This window comes from Lichenostomus cassidix, chromosome 3 (genome assembly GCF_008360975.1).
Source record: "Lichenostomus cassidix isolate B80296 chromosome 3, HeHo_3.0, whole genome shotgun sequence".
Lineage (NCBI taxonomy): Eukaryota > Metazoa > Chordata > Aves > Passeriformes > Meliphagidae > Lichenostomus > Lichenostomus cassidix.
The window spans coordinates 89310174-89332871 of record NC_139483.1 but is presented as its reverse complement, the minus strand read 5'-3'; the positions used below and the strand labels follow the sequence as shown (position 1 = coordinate 89332871).

The 22698-nt window shown below is 39.8% G+C and overlaps 1 protein-coding gene across 4 annotated transcripts in view; it reads right to left on the bottom strand.

Annotated features, from left to right (window-relative positions):
* Positions 1-77: 77 nt before the first annotated feature.
* Positions 78-22698, bottom strand: part of CILK1 (ciliogenesis associated kinase 1) — a 24653-nt gene continuing 2032 nt past the window's right edge. Inside the window, exons 1-14 of one of the 4 annotated variants that reach the window (XM_085056661.1) lie at positions 22366-22498; positions 18182-18443; positions 16230-16284; positions 14634-14755; positions 13592-13671; positions 11777-11909; positions 11209-11380; positions 10490-10657; positions 9442-9738; positions 8180-8370; positions 7507-7661; positions 5999-6130; positions 4168-4281; positions 78-3731 (exon numbers count right to left, since the gene is read on the bottom strand). In XM_085056661.1, the coding sequence (XP_084912787.1) occupies positions 3577-3731; positions 4168-4281; positions 5999-6130; positions 7507-7661; positions 8180-8370; positions 9442-9738; positions 10490-10657; positions 11209-11380; positions 11777-11909; positions 13592-13671; positions 14634-14755; positions 16230-16284; positions 18182-18282 (1875 nt within the window). In that variant the 5' untranslated portion in view covers positions 18283-18443; positions 22366-22498 and the 3' untranslated portion in view covers positions 78-3576. Of the gene's footprint in view, positions 3732-4167; positions 4282-5998; positions 6131-7506; positions 7662-8179; positions 8371-9441; positions 9739-10489; positions 10658-11208; positions 11381-11776; positions 11910-13591; positions 13672-14633; positions 14756-16229; positions 16285-18181; positions 18444-22365; positions 22499-22698 lie in introns of those variants that run through there. The other 3 variants (XM_085056663.1, XM_085056660.1, XM_085056662.1) reach the window with 3 other exon arrangements.

Genomic DNA, 22698 nt, shown 5'->3' with positions numbered 1-22698 from the left:
AAAAAAAAAAAAAAAAAAAAAGGCAAACTGAAGTGCTTTCATTAAAAACCGAATAAATGAGCGGGACAAGTCAGTACTTCTTCAAGAGTCACTTTATTCTGGGCAGGACACTTGACACAGAAAAAATGAAACAAACATATAAAATGTTTCTGAACAAAAACACTGAAGAAACAAGAATCATCATTTCTCCCCTCACTGACAATTCCACCCCCCACTTCCATATTAAGTTTTAAAATGTTCTTTCAGTTCATGTTTTCCTCCTCACATTATGGAACATCCTGCTCATATCAACAGCCATACCAGATATAGAAACACCATGGGAGTGGGTTTTCTGGTGTACTTTTTTTTTTTGCTAACATCATGGCACTTACACACTATTTTTAGGAAAATCTGGATTACTGAGATCAATCAATCCACTGTCAGACTCCTTTATCTCCAATGGTCATTATTATTACATGTTATACCTAAGCCTGAGAAAATGTAAACAGTACAATTCTAAAAACATTTTCCACAAAGATGCTGCTAAATATTAAAGCACAAAGTAGTAGGTTACGTATCATAAATTCTCAGATATGCTGCTTGTCCAGATTTCAGTATATAAAGACCTCCATCTTTTCGATACCTGTATTGCACAGACAGCATGGTAGAATACATAAACTCAGCTCCGTCCTGCTCAAAAAGAACTTTTCCAACTTCAGTAAGAATTTGCTTGAGTAAAGGATACAGGTGTTGCCATTACCTATAGCTAAATTTTCTGTCCCACTAAGTTAAGACTAAGGGTGATTCTGAATGTCAAGATTATTAGCTTTTCCCCCCAAAATACAAGGCTTTAACTTGGGAAACAAGAAGATATGGAAAAAAAAAAAAGAAAAAAGTTCAACTTCTTATCTTTTTGCTGGACTGACTAAAGCCTGAATGCTCTAGTCAAAAAAATCACTGAAGGTCTGATAAAGGTTCAGAGATTACAATTCAGACCAGATTCAGATTCATCCTGTGTTACCTGAATCTCACAGAGCTGTCCCTCTGCTTAGTGGAGACACTCAGGTATCTCCAGAGTGTTAGTATGTTCTCAAATCTCAGATTTCTAGATGATTCTCACCCACCAAGTGTTTCATAAGTCACCTCACAACAAAGGAGCTCACACTTAGGTATGAAGAATCCAAGCCTCAGCAGCCTGTTCTCATGACTTGTCTCCTTCCACTTGTAGGAACTAAGTGTACAGACCAGACTACTTAAATTGCCTACTTAGGTCTAGGGATACTAGGATAGGTTCAGGGTGTTCATTCTTGAGACAAATTAGCTGGTGATAAAATAAATTAAATGATATGTAGACATAAATACAGATATTTATTTCCACCAAGAGAAACACTTGTTCTTCCAGTTCTAACACAAATACACATATTTTCCCTTCCACTTACCCACAGACACTGTCAGTGTGTGCTTTAGAAATCAAATGTCTGCTTTGCTTTACTGCTAAGCATTGGCATCACTGCTTTGGAAGCAGTTAGGTATGGTCTGGAGTTAGCACTTGCTACGCCCAGATAACAAGAGTAGTCTTTGGCCCAGATAACAAGGACACGTCTTTGGCATGTGTAAGTCTTACATGCACACTTTTGCTCCCTCTTTCTCTTGTACTGATTCACTGTGGTCTGAGCCTGAAAAGCTGTGACCAGTGCTCCCCGTTGCTCCCCCTGTAGCACTGAGCCAGCAGTCTACCCTCAGGTACAGTTTCCTCGAAATCCCACGTTCTCCACAGGAAGCACTGAAAAGGCCAGAATCTGTTCTCAATCTCAAATCAACAGTAGCTGCCCCTGGTTTGTGCTGGCAGATCCCACGGAGAGGATCTCACTGACACACAAGCCATTCTGTTCCTGTGAAATGGCTGGAAGCTAAATACTGCACCTGCTCTGAACCCTTTAGACTGGATTTAAGTCTCATACATAAACAATTTGCCTGAGCTGATCAGACAATGAGCTCAGAAAGACGAGCATTTCTATACACTTCTTGAGGAAGATGCATTCTCTCAGCACCCTTCAGCTTTGGTGGCACTACTCCAGAACACAGCTATAGAAGGTGTTCTCCCACAGCATCTGAACTGTTTTATTTTTCTTCTGTAGGAGGTGGTGCAGGAATAAACAAATGCTGACTGTGATCTAAATGAATCTTCTGCTGATGGCTGGACTCTGGCACTCCTTCCCAGAACCAGATTATGGGGCCTACTTTCTTTTCTCTATAACCTGATATAAATCGTATTTCCTTAGAGGTCGAGTTAAACTGCTCTTCAAAGAGCTGTACCAATTTCAGTGAAATCAACGACAGTTTTACAACATTTTCTTATGTGGTTCTGTTAAGGTCCCATTTTTCCCTGTAGAGCCTTCCAGGCCTAATTTACGGAAGCTGACAAAATAAGGATGTATTATGTGAAGAAGAACTGACTATGAACATAAATAAGCTTAGACTGACTCATCTCCTCTGGGTTGTTTTGGTTTGTTTGTTTGGGTTTTTTTCCCTTACATGATTTAAAACAGTTGTGAAAAGTAAGTCAGCTGCACAGATGTTGTTCCATAAAAACTCTGTTGCTGGCATATCATTATTATTTTGTTACTCTGAAACCAGTTTTATTAGTTTTATTAATTTATTATTATTGTTAATACAGTCTTGAATATGTCTTCAGATCTTACATTCACAACAGAAGAAAATGGAGAAAAGGAATCTGCTTTTTCTCCTTAGAAATCATTAGAATTTCTTTTTAGAATTCATTAGAATTTCAATTTCTATGAATTTAAAAGAGGTAGGTCCACATTCTATTTTATAGCAAACAATGCCAAAGAACAACTTTTAAACAGGAAAAAGAACACTGTCAAAAAACAAATCAACTGAAGAGTATTTACTACCCTTCACCAACAACAGTCCTCAGATTTGGTAAATTTGGATAGCAGTCCAACAAAAAACCTTTCAAAGGCAAAAATATATATTTTTTTAAAAAGTGCCTCCCACTGACTTTCAGCAGTCTCTCAGTGACTGCGAAGGAGAGTTTAGACTATTAAATCACTCACTCTTCTGATGTCAGTATGAAGCAAATGAGCATAGAACAACAGAAGTGTGGCACTGAGACATGGCACCACTGAAATTACACCGCCTCAATTAGCACATAAACTTCAGAAAATGTCTAATGAATGCCCCTTCCTCAATACTTTTCCTCCACTGCAATATTGCACCACATTTTTAAAATCCATTTCTATAAAGAAGTTGAATCTAGTAAGAAAGTTAAATCTTTTAAAAGCTTGTTATAAAAATTTACTGTATAAAAATGCCAAATACCCTAAGCCCTATATACAAAATGTATTACTTTTATGAAAATAACTGGACCCAATTATATAATAAAACATTTTTATACAAAAAGGTACAAGACTGCATTCAAATTAATGCAAATAAGTAAAAAAACCCCTTCAAAATGTCTCATTCATGGAAGATCTGCATCTTTTAAATGTACAGGTATATAAACCAGTATGAAATGATCTCACATTGGGCACCATTTCCTGGGAAGCGTGCACTGCTCAGAGAGCATTTCCACAGTCACCGGTGAGCGCCGTACTTCGCAGACCAGTCCACACGCCCGTGGATCGGCTCCGCTGCCGGCGGGAGAGGCATTAACCTCAGCGAGCTTTTGGTAGGTGAACTCAGTGATGGCCATCCAAGAAGGGGTCTGACTGATGTCAGAGAAGCAAAATCTAAAGGACAAAAAATTCTGTGATATAAAGGTTCAGTGAGAGCTGTCCACACTGAAAAACAACTGGGTGCAGGTCCAGATCCTTATTTCTTCAGTAAATAAGCCTCTTTTTTTAACAGAGTTTGCTGACATGAAACAATAGTGGATCCAATCCCTAAAACCTTAGCAGACAAAGAGTAGTTACATACTGATTTGACAAGTGTGAATTCTGTGCCAGCTCTCCCACCATTGAAATATACTGTAGACAAACCCACATATTTAATAAACAGAAGTAAACATAAATCAAATCCTTCTCCATATGAAGTTCTGCAAGATTACAAACAATACTTCCAATCAGTCATATATTGATAAATAAAATAAAGCAAAGGTAAGTCGTTCGTTGCATACATACAGCATTACTGGAGTACTGACCAAGGGAACTCTGGTACTGTACTTACCAGGAGATGGATCCACAACTGGTGCTAACTGAACCCTCTGCCCAGCAGAACCTACTTCCTTCTTCAGAAATGAAGGGACATAAGCACTCGTTTGACTGCTTGATCCTATGGGCCCTGAAAGAAATGGCAAGGAACACCTGAACACAATGAATCTCACAGATTATCAACAGATGACAAAGGTGTGTCCTGAGGAATCATATTCAAGACCAAGCCTGACCATGGACTGCTCAAAACAAGAACTTTATTGAAGACACAAGAAATCCACAGTTCCTATATATACACTGCATTCAGGAGACTGTCAGCATCAGACAGCATTACAAGCTGAATGGAAAACAGGTACAAATTGTACCTGGCAGGGAGAATGGCAATTCTCCCCAATATCTCAGCTTTTCCAAGGTTTCTCAAAGCTCCCAGAACTTAGCATTTCAGCTGGAATTATTTTGTTTGACTTTGAGCAACTATTTGCTAAGAATATATTGAGTCTTGATTTCTATGCAGTGAGTCTGGGGCTTTGGTGTTACACAAAGCTCTTACTGAAGCCAACGAGAGCAAAACTTAATTTGGTACAGAGTCACACTTCAAATTTTGAAAGCCAGCTATAAAACTTGTCCCTGCGATGAGCAGGAACAGATTTGACTGACCTGTAGGACAAGGCACAGAAACAGAACAAAACAGTTTAGGGCTGTAGCACAGAATGACGCTAAAGAAGATCCCATGCACAAACCAGAACCACTGCACATATGCCTAAGCTGTACTAAAGCAGTGGCAAAGCCTATTGTGGGAAATGATGGTAATAAATAAAAATGAGAAAAATCTAATGACAACCTATGCCGCTACAAAAGAAGCAAAAACTTGTAGAAGAGCCAGGAAGATGTGCTACATATATAAAGGTTCTGATATAGTTTACCTATTTACAGTCTCCTCACATCTTGAATCTTTAAGGAATGATTTCCTAATTAAATTACATCCAAAATTGTAAGTTTGTTTTGTTTGTTTTTTTTAACCTGAGTTTCTAGAGGCCTGAGATGTTTCTTTGGGCCAAGATTCAACACAAACTTTGGCAATAAAACATCTTGAAAATAACATATGTGAAGGAAGTATGGCACTGCAGAACTGTATCACATGAAAACCTGAAGCCACAGTTTAGAGAGGAAATACATAGATACAATCTAGAAACATCAACATGTTCAAGTATATCTGATAAAATCTAATGTAAAAATCTACAAATTAATTACTTCAACTCAAACAACAGTAATTAAATATCTGAAATATGAAATGCCACAAAAAATGAAGAAAAAAATTGAAGAGTTTTGCTTTATGTCTGATTTTTTTAAACTACAATTATTACATTATTTTAAACAACATTAATTAAAAGACATGATGATAGATTTTCTTTGCTTTATTTATGTAATGCGAGTGGTGTGTATGGTTAGTTCAATTTCTACCAGCTTCCTCCTGTAATGACAGCCATTTATGCACCAGGTGGACTAAAATAATTTCAAAATATGACTTAATAAAACTGGAGAGGGAAACTGAAAGCAAGATAAAAGTATTTCTGGTTGAAGAGACCTAAGCCATCGAGCCTTCTATGTATGCATGGGGTACTTCAGACTTGTGCAGATTCATCAGAAGAAATTACCATGTTTCAGTTTAAGGCAGTCTCCCAAAGAACAGTGCTCAAAACTGATTTTAACATGAAGAAAAGACAGGGCAGCAGTTATCTTCAGAGCTGACAATGTTTTGGAAATGGATGACTCCAAAATACATCAGTGGGGAATTTCAGAGATATCACTTATTATAATTTCTGACACTCTTAAGCACAGCTTCTTACCTGAATTCATGCTGTTGGTAGTACTTCCTCCCAAACCAGAAGGTTTCCCAGACAAACCAGAACTGGGCCAGGGATTAGATGAAACAGACTCTTTGTCTGAAGTGGAGACTATACTATTCCTTGTGTTCATTCCTATATTGCAAAAATGCAAAGATTACTTCACTAAAATCCCTGTTGCCACACAAGCTTGCATTCATTCCACCTGATGCACAATCTTAGAGCAGATGTCTGGTTCAAGCTGACCAAAACCTCTCCCTCTCAGTAACTCTCTGGGTCACTCCCCATCCTCTCATAATACAGGAATGCTGTAACTAGCCAGAGGCCCTAATCCTGCAAACATCCCAATGAAAGTAGTTTCACTAGCATCAATGGCTGCTTATATCACAGGACAGGATCCTTAAATAAAGGCCACAAGTATTCTCAAGTCACAGAAGGTGAACCTTCCTATGTAAATGAAATTTACATGCTTCCTATGTTTCCAATAAAAGTGTAACAGGGACAAGATAACCTGAGAGCCAATAATGACAATTCAGTTTCTCATAGTACTGCACTCTTCTTTGGTGTCTCTACTGAAACTACAGAGTATGCCAACAGTTTGCAGCATCGTTCAGATGTTACCTATTACTTGTATTTAACACAGATCCCATATTTAAGCAGGGTACCTAAAATTCAAGGATGCATTCACAATTTATGATAAGGCTAAAGCAGGCTTGGGATCAATGTGTTTTACAACTTCCTCTAGTAAAACAAGTTTTAGCTACCAAAACTCTACCTAAGAGACACAGTTTGAAAGTCAATTAACTGTTTCAGGAAAAAAGACTTAGTCTGCTATACCAATACCTTCTAGTGTACTTAATTAATTTTGAAGTACTAGTACTACAAGTGAAAAAATAGCTAACACTACCTTTTTGAACAGAAATTATGAGAAAGAACAGAGTTATATTCTGCTCATTTTAAATACTGGCAGACATGCTGTCAGCCTCTGCTATACTGTGACCAGTGCTGGGGCAGGATGAAGTACAGAAGGCAATCATGGAGACAGGCATGTAATTCTCTATAGACACATGGATCTGCATTTTACTTAACTCAAATTGCAACTAAGCATATTTCCACTACTACTTAGCCTGTTCATGTGTTATACACTCATGAGGTAAACACATCACACTTTCTCTTCCACTATAGAAGACCAATCTTTCACTTTTTAGGAAATAGTTTGGCACATAGACAGACATTTTCTAACACCCTTCCTAATCTAGGAGTATCCAATCTAGGAGGCAGAAGTACCAACAATCCCATCCCCTTGTTGGTAAGCAGCACTTCTCAGTTGCTAGACTGCTAGAATGTGGTTTGTGTCATGGTCATCTACATTAGCAAAACCCTTTCTCTCTTTATGTTTTTTAAGCAGTAGCCCCCCTCCACATGCTCAAAGGGAAACAGCTACTGTATCAGTAACTATTTCATACTGCTGTTGGAATTGCAGGAAGAAAAGGAAAGTATTTTTTACTAACCAGGTCGATACCTAGAATGGTTTAAGTAGTGTTGCTTTGCTGCAGAAACTCGCAATGTGGGAGTGTCTTGCCGTGAAAAGGTCGCGTGGGAAGTTCGTGCACTGCTGCCAGAGCGTACAACATCCAAAGGCTTCAGGTCCAAAATGCTTTCAAATCTGTAATTCAAAAATTGGTACACAGTACAATCCTTATAGCACATGTTTATTCACAGTCGGCTTTCTCAACTGCATCGCATCCCCAGGAATCATTTCATTATACTGTATTTGCTACATCAAAAACACACAGACAACAGGGAATGTTATCATTCAAGTGCCCCTGAAAATCAGATCCCGGCTTCTAATTCCCTTAGATATTGCTTTTAAAGTTTTTATTAATCACTCAGTAGGTTTCTCTCTTCTGTATACCATCCATGGAAACTGCAGTTGTCCAAAACAGTTTATATGTGTGGAGTATGTCAAAATGGCCCACATGTAAAATAGAAAATATATATTCAAAGATTAACTTGGAGAGACTTAAGCTAAGTACAATTTTCAGTAGGGGTAAAAAAAGAACACCAAATTGTATAGATATACATTTCTACATACAAATAAAGCATGAAGAGCAACACTACAAAGAAAGAGCAAAAGGCCAAAGAAGACAACCAAATAGCACATGCACATAAAAACACCCTTACCTACAAAGAGTTTCATCATTCTGCCTTTTCTTGTTTTTCAAGTCCATTCTCATGATGGAAGAGCTGAAATCAAGGTCTTCCAAGTCATCCCAGTCTTCAGAACTCTTCACTGTCCTGGGAAGATGCCCCCATCTTCGCCTAGGTTTTGGTTTAAGTTCACCATTTATATTCTCAGACCCAGCAGATGTTTTCTGTTACAAAGATTGAAAAGAAACAAACCCATGTGCTTTGACCATAAACCAGATGACAGGAACAAAGAGGACTCTTTTTTCTCTGTCTCAAAGAGTAATAGTGGTAGTAGAGCTATAACAACACAATCTTCATCTTCCATTAAATGTGCTAAGAACACAATCTGTTGCCTGCAAACTTTATTCCCTATCTTCTGCACTTCATCCTGTAAGAAAGTGTCTTGAACTGAGAAAAAATTTTTTATGTGTTAGTTCTAATTCTATTCATGTTTCAGTATGCACCTCCCAAACAATTAGTTTATGCTTAATTTTCACTTCTACACCCATGCTGGGAGTATAAAACTGCATGAATGCTTATGTTTCTGCAAGCCTGTGTCAACAGACACTTTAATTATTCTTTTCTCTTGCAGGACAGCACAGGTACAAAGTTGTGTCTCTTCAGTCATTCAGGCTCAGCAGTACATTTCAACCTTGTGTAACACTGGCCAGTACAGACCCTACTTAAAACTGACCCTGTGGCAGCAGCACTTGCAGTGTCTGCGCTCATCATCTATCTTACGAATCTGGTCTAGTCAGGCAACAGAAAGGGTCTTATACTTAAAGAAGAACTTGTTGGTTTCCATGTCCAGTATGGAAGACCAAAGGAACTATTATTCCCAGTCAATAAACTGGATGCCTTAAATGGATGAAGGCAGTAGCCTCTTTTCCCTCATTTCAATACCATTTAGTTTAATGTATTTCTCTCTGGCATCAATTCCATTAATATTTTGAACAGTGTACATCCTTTTTACTTGTATGAAATCAGTAGTGTCTTGTAAGTGGTGCTTTACAACAAAGGGAAGCACAAAATGGCTCTAAAATGAGAAATTGACTTGCTTGTTTTACAACAACTGGATTTAGATTTCAATAGAGTAACTTCCAGTTTCTAGCAGAAAGTTGTAACCATTTTTTATTCTAACTCACTGTCCTTTTAGTGACGTACAAGAACCTTGAAAGAGAACAAGAAAAGAAACACAAGGAAAAAAAATCAGGCAGTATATCAGAAAGCTTATCTTATGCTAGATGGACATTTACCTGCTGAGGAACCTTACTGTGAATTGCAGGCAGAAGAACCTGGTTAGACTTGTCCTCCTGTAAGTAGTTACTGTGTTCAGCCCCAGAGTTGTCTGTCTTACATGCGTACACCACATGCTGAGAAGACTGGCTTTGTTGAAAAGGCCTTGACAAAATTTGGGCATGAGGTTTTGGAGGGGGCTGGGCTGGAGGGACAGGCTTAATATGCACAGATGATTTATTAAGCAGTTCCTTCTGTTTTCCCAGTCCCTGAATGCCCAGGGCATGGCCAACCTGGAAGTATGAGTATCGAAGTGCCTAAAAAGAAATACAGATGTTAGGCTTAGAATACCAAAGTTTTTCATGTACCCCAGTCCTATGTGTTAGTACAAGTTTAATTTCCTTTTCTTTTGGGGATAGGAAATAGCAGAAGACCCATGTCACAACACTAGATTTTAATGAGCACAATCCACTTCAAAAAAATACTGCAATAGCACAGAAGTTTCAAGATATACTAAGTTATCAAATCCTCTGCAGACTAGTACAGAAGGAAGGGAATGTGCTAAGATGGAGCAAGTGTCTTTTCAGGGGTGCCCAGTGACAATGGGCACAAACTGAAACACAGGAAGCTCCTTCTGAACATCAAGAAACTCTGAAAGTAACTGAGCACTGGGACAGGTTGCCTAGGGCAAGGCGGTTGAACCAGATTCAAGTCATTTTTTGGTGCACAGCCATGAAAGAACAGCATCACAGCCTTCAGCCATACATCCTGCAGTTCACTCTGCTGCTATTCACAGTGACTGGATTACACTCAATTCAGGTGTATTTACATGCACTGCAGTCACACCTTTGATCACAGAGCACACACCCCAAGCAGCTGATGTTTCATGCAAAAGACTGATTACTCTCTCTTAATTACTGTCCCTTGTCTTGCAAATTGTTCTTGGATTCTCCTCTTCTCCCTTCTAAGAACTGCACCCCTGAACAACTGCTAAATAACTGCTCTTTGCCGTAAAAGAAAAAAAAAAAAATCACGAACACACATCAGAAAAAGAAAACAAAATCAAACCTGACTAGCTGTTGGCCGCTTTTTGGGGTCCCACTGCAGCATATCTCTCATGAGCTGCACAGCTTCACTGCTAGCATTAGGTATGAGAGTTTTTAGGTTGTTAGGTACACATCGAGGCCAACGAAAATTCATGGAAGCTGAAAGTTGGTAGCCTTCAGGCCAGTCGTTCTGGAAGAATGAGATTTCCAATCACAAAAAAAGTTCAGCTGTAAAGTATCAGTGCCTAAGCACACTAGCATATATTCTCCTACCAGTAATTACCAGACTCTGTTCAGCTTACTCTGAACTACATTGAAAATTTAACTAAAAATCTTCACCTCAAACTTCTGGTGAGAGGTGAGTCCTGCTGGCAGTCAAGGGCACAAATGGAATCAGGAAATAGGAATCTTGCCATGATCCCAATTTTTAGCCTCTTAAACCACAGGTTTATAAGCAATGTACAAGAGAAAATTAAATTCCCACCTAATGAAATCACAGTCTGAGAACTTTGCTGTTGAGGGGTCTATTTCTCCTCCTCTATATGTCAGCTTTTATACCATAACTACATAATTCTTACTACACAGAAAATAAGTTTTAATTTAGTTTATTGTATCTGAGATCCATACCATAAATTAGCACTAGTCAAGAAAATTAACTTTTTTATGCTTACTGCTACTGTGACATTGTGTATTGAAGACCAGTTCTACAATTACTGCAGTGTGGAATGTCACTTCAGTTACCTTTTTTGGGGTCCCTAAGACTTGGCAAATTTTGAATATAGTATCAATCTCACTGGCGCCTGGAAAGAGAGGCCTTAGAGTGTAAACTTCTGCCATTATGCAACCAACAGCCCAAATATCTATTGGAGAACTATAGCTGGTGGATCTCAGAAGGACTTCAGGAGCCCTGTACCTATAAAGGAAAGAAAAATTCCAACTATGAACGCAATTCAAACATACAAGAAATCACTCATCTCTTCATTCTTTGCTACTAAGAGCAAACATCCTTTAAAAAGCTCCTCTCCTGTACACAGACTTTTTTTAAAATTAAAACTACATAACCACCTTCCTGACATGCAGCAAACCTAGCCATGTTCCCACCTGCCTTACCATACTCCCCTCCTGTGCTGCTGCCATCTGTAAACTGTCATGCACTAACTGAAGCTTTTCAAATTACACAAAGCTTAAATAAAAGTTTCATAAAGAGGAAGCATCAAAAGTGGTATCACAATCAGCACAAGTTTAGTATTGTACTACTTTAAAGTGCTGATTGCAAGTTCCTGCAATGTATACAAGTACTAGCACTTACCATCTTGTGGATACATAATCAGTGTAAGGAGGCCGAGATCGGATTTCTCGGGCTAAGCCAAAGTCTGCAATTTTCACAAGTTCTGGTCCCATGCAAAGCAGGTTTTCAGGTTTCAAGTCCCGGTGAAAGAAGCCTGAAATTCAAATCAAATATTGATTTGGATTGCAATGTCACCCGCAGCTGTATCCTTTCTTTTCCAACTGGATTGTTTTGATTCAGCTCTTAGCGTTGAAGCTGGAATAGCACCACACAGACTTCAAGGTCTTACGTGATCAGCAGAGCTGGTCAGTACAAGGTTGTTCAGTTAGACTGTGAATAACAGTATACACAAGTTGGCCATCTTGTAACAGTTCAGAGCACTTAGGCAACTCCTTTTCAAATGACACTTCTCTAACATAACAAAAAAATTACACCATTTTGATGCTATTTTCATTCTAATTGGAAACTGTCCAATGAAGGTATCAATTACATAAAATGATATTTTAAACAAAATATAAATTATAACAAGGGTTTTTCTTGCACTTTGAACTTCTTTTTAAATATGAGAACAGAATGAGCAAGGATTCAGATACTCATCACCCTGTAAGAGGATCTCAGTGTATTTTTTTAGCGCTCTCTGCATTCAGCAAAAACGGATCATGAATGAATGTTCAGCAAGAGCTCTTTCAATAAAAATGAGAGAAGAGGGTGGAAGTATCACTCTGAAATTTGCTTCCACCATTAGCATGGAAATCTTGCCCTTAAACTTCTTTCTTCCAAGCGTCTGAAACCACTGCTCCTATATAGAGCTCCCCCTGCAGTACCTTATTGCAGCCCTCCGAGCTCCTTTTCAGAGACTCCAATATGCTTACTTTTCCCAGGGCTTTGAATGTGCTTCCATAGATAATGCACTAAACATTCACATTGGATGTGTCTACACTGTTCTGTGTAACTAGATTAGCTCTTCGTTAGATTAATGAATAACAGCATTGAAGATATACTGCTGTAGGTATCTACTAAGCAGGAGACTGCATCCTTCCTAGGGATCCAAGCCCCATTAGAGAGTGAATAAAGCCATTAGCTTGAAAATATTTTGCAAATCACAGTTAAATGTGTTCTTCGAGTGAACTATAACGCTGGTCTTATAAGCCTTTCTCTTCCAGGACTTCGGCCACAGATGTTAGTTCTCTTCTGATAACCCACAGAGCTGCCCAGCAACAGACCCTACAGTGTATCTAGCAGATAGAATTGCAGAGGTCAGCAAAACTTCATGAGGAAGCTATCGTTAAAAAAATGTGTTTGTTTTGAGATTTTTTTATTAGTTAAGTGGGTCTTTTTACTACTGCCCGGTATATCAGCTTGAGCTTTTATCATTGTTGTAAAAATTAGCTGGAAGGCCATGCAAAAAAAGCTGTTTGTCACTTAGACTTTATTACTTTAAATGCATCTTTTAGAGAATGTATGTTTTATTCAGGTAACTCTCTGTACCTTGAGAAAAGAGTAATTTCATCTTTATTCTCAGTCTCAGGGAACCTCTAGATCTATGAAGAAATGTGTCCATTAACATCCAACGAGTTTGAGAGAAACCAGCTGCCGAACTGAGAAAGTGGAAATCTACAGAAAACGAACTGAGCAAACCTCCAGATTGAATTATTAGGCAAGTATAAAATACAGGTATTTTCAGTAATCTGAATCTCTCATATAGTGCCACTCTTTTGATCATTCCTTCTACTAAACTTAGTAATGTAATTGCTAGTCAATTAATTGCATCAAAAAACTTTACAGAAACACTATCTGGCCCTAATTCAGAATGTTTACAGCTAAAATGTAACCTACCATGCTTATGAATAAATGCAAGCCCTTGCAGAATCTGATACATGATATTCCTGACTGTAGACTCAGGGAACAGTTTGTTTCTGTGGAATAAAAGAGCAGAAATAAATATTAATGATTAAATTTACATACTAGCTTATGCTATCTAATGAACCAAAGATAAAAAGTAGCAATGACAATAAAACTGCTAGTCAGCTTTTCATATTTGCCCACTTTCTTTTTCAGTTACAGAAGAAATTCTAATTTCCTCTACACTCCCCTCAAGCAAAGCTGGCAATTTAACTAAGAATTAAGCAAATAAATCACATTCTTACAGGTTTTATTTACACAATGTCTAAAAAGCCCAAGGCCTAGCTAAACTGTAGAGATATAATGCACAGCATACTTTTAGACACATCTGGGCCTTTTGTTTTCGTAAGAAAGTAGGATATCAAGCATTTCTAAGAAATTCTTACGGATGATTGGTTTCTCTTATAGACTTGAACCATTTCCTTAATTATATTTCATATAATTAAAAACCAGCATCCACATATACATGCCAAATTAAGTTAGTTTCCTATACCTGTGCATGCATACTAAGTATTTTTATGTATCATTCACACAGACATATTATGGCAAGAACTTTACTTTGTTAAATCAAGGAAGATTACTGTCATCTGCCAGGCTGATACTATGGTCCACAGACAAAAACAATTCAAAGCAGGGAATTTTGCCCTCAGTCATCCTCTGGAGGATGTTATCATGGCCCAAAGGCTAAAATTAAGAGTTCATTAATGCTCCAGCAAATATCAAAAAGCTAGATTTTATTCAGAATGCTGACAATTGAAACAAGCACTCTTTGGTCAGACATTGGAAACTCTCACTGTACTGGCCAGGATACGCTCAAAGGTGACAGCCACAGCTCCTACTGCAGTCTGCAACTTTCAGCTACAGTGATCTAAGCCCAAACAAATGATCCAAAGTCCTCTGAACAGTAACAGGGGCGTTAAAAGCTCATTACCCAAGTAATTACTTTATATCAAGAATAGGTGATGCTGTTACATACCTGTCTTTCATTAACTGATAAAGATTTTCCTTCATGTATTCAAACACAAAATACAGATGATCATTTTCCCTGATAACTTCTTTCAGCTTTACTACATTGGCATGGTTTAATTTCTTCAAAGACTAGAAACAGAAAATACAAACAGGATTTTACAAGGGTCTTAATATAATGAAAAAGAAAAAAAAACCCAAATTCTTTAACTACTGTGGAAGAATTAACTCCAAAAACTCTTTGGTATCTTAAACAATCAGACAGGTCTGATAACAAAGGCCAGATTTCCAAGTATTACCAGACACATATACACTCTTTGCAGTAATTTAATGTGCTGGTCATTCAAAAGTCAGCTATCTGCTATCACTGTAAGCACCGAAACAATTGCATTTTCTCTGTAACTTCCTAATGGCAGAATTCACATTCTTCTTGCACCTGCACTGTCAACAGTCAGGTTAGAGTCAAGACTAAAAACAACCTGGGTAATGTGGATAAACCTTTGTGAGCAGCTGAGCCTGTTCAGCCCTCCAGGAGGGATTGGGAAAATAATCAGAAGGGCAGAAAGTGAGACAGCTCACGGGCTGAGATACAGAGTTTCGTGGGTAAAGCAAATGCCAAGCGCGGGAGCAAAGCAAAATAAGGAATTCATGGGCAGGCAGGTGCTCAGGCCAGCTCTAGTACAGCAGGGTTCCATCACATATAATGGTAACTTAGGAAATTAAATGCCATCACTCTGAAGGTCTCTTTCTTCCTCCTTCTTTCTCCCAGCTTTTGTTGCTCAGCACAATGTCATACGGGATGTCCATTTGGACAGCTGGAGTCAGCTGTCCCAGCTGTGTCCCCTCCTAGCCTTTTGCCCACCTTCAGCCTACTCACTGACAGGGAAGCATGAAGAGAAGGCCTGAGGCTGTGAAAGCACTGCTCAGCAGTAACTAAAACATGCCGGTGTTGTCAAGACCGTTTTGGTCAGAAATGCAGAACACAGACCCATAGAAGCTGGTATGAAGAAAACTAACTCTATCCCAGCCAAAACTAGCATTCTTGGGTCTTCCTTTTCTTTTTAGATTTTCAGTGTATTCAACATTAGTTTTTACATGGTACTGTAAGAAAAATGACCTAGGTTTTCTTCATGCTTTCAGTGGTGGCTATAAATGAAGGAGCTCCTTAAAGCATACCCCCAGTGTTTCGTTAGCATCAGAATTTCAAGTTAAATGTCTGCCCCCAAACCAACTATAGAGAAACAACTGCATGAACCAAAGTTACTGCTGCGCAAAGGGCAAGTGTTCTCAAGCTCTGGAAAACAAACCAATCAACTCTAGGTGTTGTGACAGTAAAGCTCTCACTCACAGCCCCCTCACTGCAAGGAGGAAGCAGCTCTCTACAACCACATGATTTTTTGTAAGACTACAAATTTTATTAACCGTTTTTTATAAGACTACAGACACTCCCTTCCAATGCAGAGTCAGGAAACAGAACTATAATGTCATATGCTACAGCTTGCATGGGGAGGAGTTTTTCACAGAGGAGTAGTAAAGGATCTGACGTTACCCCAAAATGTGACAGCGATCATCTATTTTGAAGTCAATCATTGAACAAAACAAGTACCTTAACCTCTCGAAGGTTCATGCATTCCTCCCAGGAATAGAACTTTCTCTTCATTCTGCAAAAGTAGAAGGGAAAATAATGACTAATGCATTGAAAACATCAGCTGTTCTTAGAACCAAAAGTCTCGCTGCATCTTAACAATTCAGTTCTTCCATCAAAATATAAGATGTTAGCTCCTTTGTCAAGAAACTTTACACCTCTAGACAAGGTACACTCAAACAGAATTACTAGAATACACATTCAAATAGAATTATACTCAAATAATAATTACTATTACACAGGATTGCATTTTTCTTTATATATAACTTGCTGAAAATAATTCAGAGCTTTCAACAAGCCTGGGCGTGCTATTTTTCTGGTATAACAATGTGGGGGAGTGGAGTTTAATTGTGAAAAGAACAAGAGTAGTTTTGACAGTTATGAACAACTCAGAGGAAGGTTTCGCAATAAATCAAATGAAGATCCAATCACTCCACTGGGTCTCCAATTTTATCACATTTTTCTTGCTCCTCTTCTCTGTATTTTGATTTGTAATTTTTAGTATCTTGATGTATTTCCACATTTTCCCTTGTTCACTGCTCCCCATGTTTCTCGTTCCCTTGCAAGATGCATCTATCATGCCAACTACTTTTTGAAGTCTGCTTTCCTCTTCAAGTTTATAAGCGACCCTGCTCTAGCAGAAGCAAGCTCCATGGCAGTTTTCTCCTAAGCCAGAATATGACTCTAAACACAGTATTTGTGTGTAACATATGGTCCAGTGTGTTCACATGCATTTTGATTACCACTCAGTTCTTTAAGATGTAACTCTGTGATTTAGGACCAACAGAATGAAGGCTCACACATATATGCACATAGAAGATCATAGGTTAAAACTTACAAAAGTACTCAACTGTGTACAGTCTGGATTTCAGAGGAAGTTAGGCATTCTCTGAAGATCCAATGCCTTTAATGATAATTCAGCATTACCTATTATTGTAGCAAGTTTCCAGTTTGAAGTCAGCTCTTAAAATTAGAGTAGTTTAAGAAGTACAAGCTCTTCATGTCACGAAGGGGTCTGGATTACATTTTATTAAGCAGTGCTTTTGCAGTTACTGTCTTGTGCACTCAGCCACCAGGCAACTTCATTTCTTTATAAAGGACCGGCATTAACATTTAAGTTAAGAGAATACTTCTGGCTTGTTTTGATTTTTCTGAGTTTCTCCCATATTACAAACTGCAAATCAAAGGTGCCTCTAGCAAGATCTGATACAGGCAAAATACCCTCAGTACAGGGGATTTAGAAAGTTGATAAAGCCAGCTATTGACTGCTCATACAAAACAGCATTGTACTGAAAACTTTTCTGGCAAATCTGTCCCTGGGTCAGGGTCAGTATTTCAGGAAGGTGCCTGCAATGTTTTACTACTGTCTCTTACCACAGCTAGGACAAATAAACCATTTATAAACTAAGGTCATTGCTGAAGCAGCAGAGAAAATCCAATGGAATTTCTCAAGGAATTTCAAGAAATTCCTTAAGCTTAAAAGACCGATATGCAATAGCATAAAAGATACAGATAATGGACAATGGGATCAATTGTGTTAATTATCACTGGAGTACTAATATTACATTGAAAATTAGACTACGAAATATAGGCTCCATGTGAACAGCAGCGAAAGGGCTGTAGATTCCAAAGCAGCTTTGCAGAATACTCTAAATAATAAATAAAACACATATTTGACTGCACATAGCAGCAGAGTGCTGTTATGACAAGCCTATAAATCTCACCCTCTTTATCTCTTGCAAAGGCTTTGGAGGATACAAGGAACTTGAGTTTTGCGTGCTGCCCCAATACAACTCCATAAAGAAAAGCTGCACAGAATGTGAAGTACTCAAACCAACATGACCAAGTTGATGTGGACCTGGAAAGGAAAAACCTGGACAATCCATTGTTAAGCAACATATGAAAACACTTACTTTTTAATGGCTATTAGTTCTCCAGATTCAATGCTTCTCCCTAGGAGAACAGAGCCGTAGGTCCCATCACCAAGCTGTCTGATAGTTTTGTACCTATTCATGATGAGGATACTTTAGCTGCAAGCGCATTTCAGTCCTTAGTGTTTCTTGTGTTTTTTCTCCTCCGAGTGTAACCAGTTCTTTCTGTGGCAGCATAAATATAGAGCACTCAGGACAGTGTGAACAGTTGCAGGAATCATGTTTTCAAGACTTAGCCTTTGGTCTGAAAGCACAGAACATAATCCATTTGGTTTCTGCACCCTTCTGAGATTGCTTGTTTGCAGACTCCAATCTCCTCCAAGAGGACAGTCCTTGTCAGCCATACACAAACACTCATCTTAGTCTCCCACCAGAAAGGGCCAGCCTGTATCTGCACATAACTGGGAACGTTCCCCAATGCTACTTTTAGGCTAAAGCTAAAGGTGCCTTACAGCAAACTTGCAGGCAGCCCTAATGGGAGACACTATTGCTAAAGGCAGAGGATAAAGTCTCATGGCCTGGAGAAAACAGTCTGCTATCAGAAAATTACGCTTTACAATACAATAGGAGGGGATCTGTCCTAGCCGAAATTAGACATGTAAGTCACCATCTTATAAGTCACACTGCCATCAGTCAAACCAATATCCTGAATTTCCACAAGGTCCTATGTGAGACAGCACAGCTGCACGCATTCCCTTAAATAAAGTGATGAGAGGAAGAATATTATATTCATGTCAGGTAAGACCATATGTATTTTACTGTGGTAACCCTAAGCATGAGTCAGTTTCTAGAAGTAGTGGTTACATCAGATTATCTATCTGATCTTTTTTTGTGACACTGCATGAACAAAAAAAATCATAGAATGGTTTGTGTTGGAAGGGACCTTAAAGATCATCTGGTTTCAACCCCCGTGCCATGGGCAGAGATACTTTCCAGTACCCAGGTTGCTCAAAGCACCACCCAGTTTGGCCTTGAACTCTTCCAAGGATGGCGCATCAACAGCGTCTCTGCTGGATAATAAAGCAAAAAACTTCTTATTCATAGTTTAATGTAATTGTTCCTGGTATTTCCTCCACTATAATTTAGAAAAAACGTCATCTATTCTACACAAACTAACCATACATTTGAAATAAAACAGAATTCCCCTTCAATGAAGGTTTGGTCCCTGCATTCTCTTATTCTCCACCTCTTAAAAAGACAGCAATATTCATGGCTTGTGATTTTTGCCTTCTGCAACGTGTATTTTAACTACATTTTCACAAATATTTTTTGCAGTAGCTTTATATCTCCCTTATGTCACAAAGCTGTATTACAATTTTAGAAGTAATGGGATTATGTTACTGGAACTCTGAACTGAAATCAAAGCAGAGCCACAGTCCTGTAGATGCAAGATGTTGTGAATGTCCTTTGTTTGCCAATGTCTAAGCCTACTAGCCCTACCAATACTGATACAGGAACAAAGATCAGGAAATAAGATATTAACAGAACTTTTGACAATTTTACACATTGTGTAACGTCTCTAAATCTATCTCAGACACTGGGTAGTGTCTCAGACAGGCAGGAGGAACTGCCCTCTAGCAGTACCTGTTTCTCTCTACAAACTGCAACAGAGAACCAGGACAGAGCACCTTACATTAGAGACTTAATCCCACATTTTGTACTACTTGCCAAGGAACACGGAGCTTGTCTGCAACAACAGCAGTCTGGAGTACCAGTTTCTTTTTGGCTGATTTTCAGGCTACGCACCTGAATAGAATAAAGCTATGTTCAATGGTCTGCATTCAGATTAAAAAGCTTTAACCTGGTTCCTCCAGCTGGTCAGTGACTAGATGGCAACTCAGAAGCCGTTATTCAGACCCTTGGCAACACAACTTCAAACAACACCAAAGCCTTGTACGTTCTCCTAGTCTGAAAATATTTATTAACATCCTAACAATTTTATACAGCAATTTCAGATCAACACAGATGGGGCTTGTGGACTGTTCAGCAGATACTCCTCTAACGACAGAGTTCTGAAACTATGATCCTGATAGACATGATTCTTACAATTCACAGGCTCCTATGCTGTCCCTGACTTACCATTCACACATCCCTTTTAGGGAACTGTGACTGAAGAGTGGAGGAGCACGCTTGCCTCATGTTTGATAACCACAGCAAAACTAAAGATGAGTAACACTACTAGCAATAATCACCAATGGCTGTACAGATTGTTTGTCTGATGTCTGTTGAACAGATGAAGCGGTGAACCTAACTGCCTATTCCTTACTGAGGATACTAATTTAAGTCCCTCTTCTTTCCACAGCCACCAATTTTCACAAAACTTGTGTCCTAGGTTGCAATATTGATGTAGTTAAGTATTCTATTACCACCAGCTGTGGGCCATTAGCTGCTATCACCCAGGCAATGGGCCATCCGTTAGCTATTATCACTTGCTAATGACCCACCCCGCATGACAGGCAATGGGCCATCAGGGACCCACCGTGTGACTCATGGACTTATCTCATCCCATTGTGGGATGCTCTGCCCAGGAGGGAGGAACCAGGTGTTCCCACGTGGATATAACCTGGCCTTGGAACTGCCTGAGCTGGCCCTGTCTACTGGGTTCCCAGAGGACGAGAGCTACTACTGGATCTTCAGCTGGAGACTAGACCTTCACAGGATCACCGCTCCAACTGGACTACTTCAGTTGGACTGCTACTACCACCCTAACAGGGTGTTAGGTTGTATCTGACTTTGTCAGTGCTTTTCCTTGTATTATTTCACTTATTTTTAATTTCAATCTTGACTTGTGATCTCCCATTGGTTTGTTTTCAAACCAAGACAACTTGTATGAAATATCTTTGCAATTCCATCGCTGGAGTCAAACGTGACCAAAACAGACTAACTGAAATATTTTTGAGGAATAAAAGTGAGTAGAGAAAAAAAGAAAAAAAAGAAAAAAGAAATCCAAACAAAACCCCCCAAAGAAACAAAACCCCCAGAAAAACCCCACCCAAATCCAAAATCAAACCAACCAGCCACAAAAAACCACCCCACCCCCCAAACCAACCAGAAAACCAACAAAAAACAATTAAAAAAACCAAACAACAAACAAAAAAATCAACAAACCCCAAAACAACAACAACAAAAAAAACCAGTCAGGAAATACAGATTTCTGTGACAAATTCATGCTAAATAACATACCAGGATGCACAGAAGTTAATACAGGTCCTATGGAAGCACAAATTCACCTGTATGAAAACCCACTGACCAAAATCTGAATAAAGTCTTCCCTGGTTACCTTAATCAGCACCATTTCTTGTTGAACTTAATAGTGAAGTTGTTTTTAAAAATCTACTTCACTTGGCCTTCAGACTGTTTTGCCTGAGTTCCACTGAAATCACTGAAAAGAGCATGAGTCTCTGACAAGCAGTCCAGTCTGCAGAGCTACATGTATCATCTAATCTAAATATATAATCTACACGAATTTACATTGTTAGAAGAGGTAAATATAAACTGAAAAAATATCTTGAAGTAAAAGGTGTGTTGATAGTAAAGAGTAAAATGTAGAGCCCTTATTTTCACCATATGTAACACCGTGTTCAGACTCTACCTCACCTGTAAACGATTTCCCCCGCAGAAACCAACTTTATCGCCTTCAGCAGCAAATCTAATTCAACGTATCGAGACTACTTTCTGACTAAGTACAACTCAAACCTTCTACTTCCCTTATGAACCCTTTAAATACGTATCCACTACTGTTCCAAGGGCTGAAGCGGGGAGAACTGAAAGCGAAACTGGCTCACTCTGCCACAGCCGAGAAACGCAGACAGTAAACAATCAGCATGTGCCTTTTTAAACTTGTGCTGTGCTCTGGCAATAACCCGAAGGTGTAACTAGCAGAAATTACTGAGCAAGGCGCGGTTCAAAGCCGAGGATGTCCGTGGGTGCGGTCCCAGCGGCTGCTGTTTGTCGGGCAGGGCTCTGGGGGTGCCCCAAGAGCTGCACGCCAAGGCAGGGACAGACGGGCGATGGCGGGTCCGCCGCTCAGGGCAGCTCCCGGCGCCCGATGCCCAGCCTCGGCGCCGGCACACGCGAGTGCTCCCACTCCCGTTCCTCGCTGTACGGGAACCCGGGTCCCCCGGCCCGCCATGCCCACGGCAATCCCCGTGCCCTGCTGGACTCACCGCGAACGCGTCTCCCCGCTCCGGCCCGGCCCGGCCCGCGGCAAGGCCCGGAATGGCGGCGCGGCCCCGCGGAGCAGCTGCGGCTCAGGGCGGCCCTGCGCGGGCCTCGCTCGGCCCATGGCGCGGCCCCGGCCCGGCCCCCCGCACCCCCGGCCCGGCCCGGCCAGCCGGGGCTCCCCGCGGGGGGACAGCGCCTTACGACTGCTGCCGGGGGCGCTGGGCCGGGGCCTTCGCAGAGGGGGCGCCGAGCGGGCGGTTTTAACGAAAAAAACCCGAAAACCAAACCAAAGCATCTCTGAAGCATCTCTCTTATGAGAGACTGCGAGAGCTGGG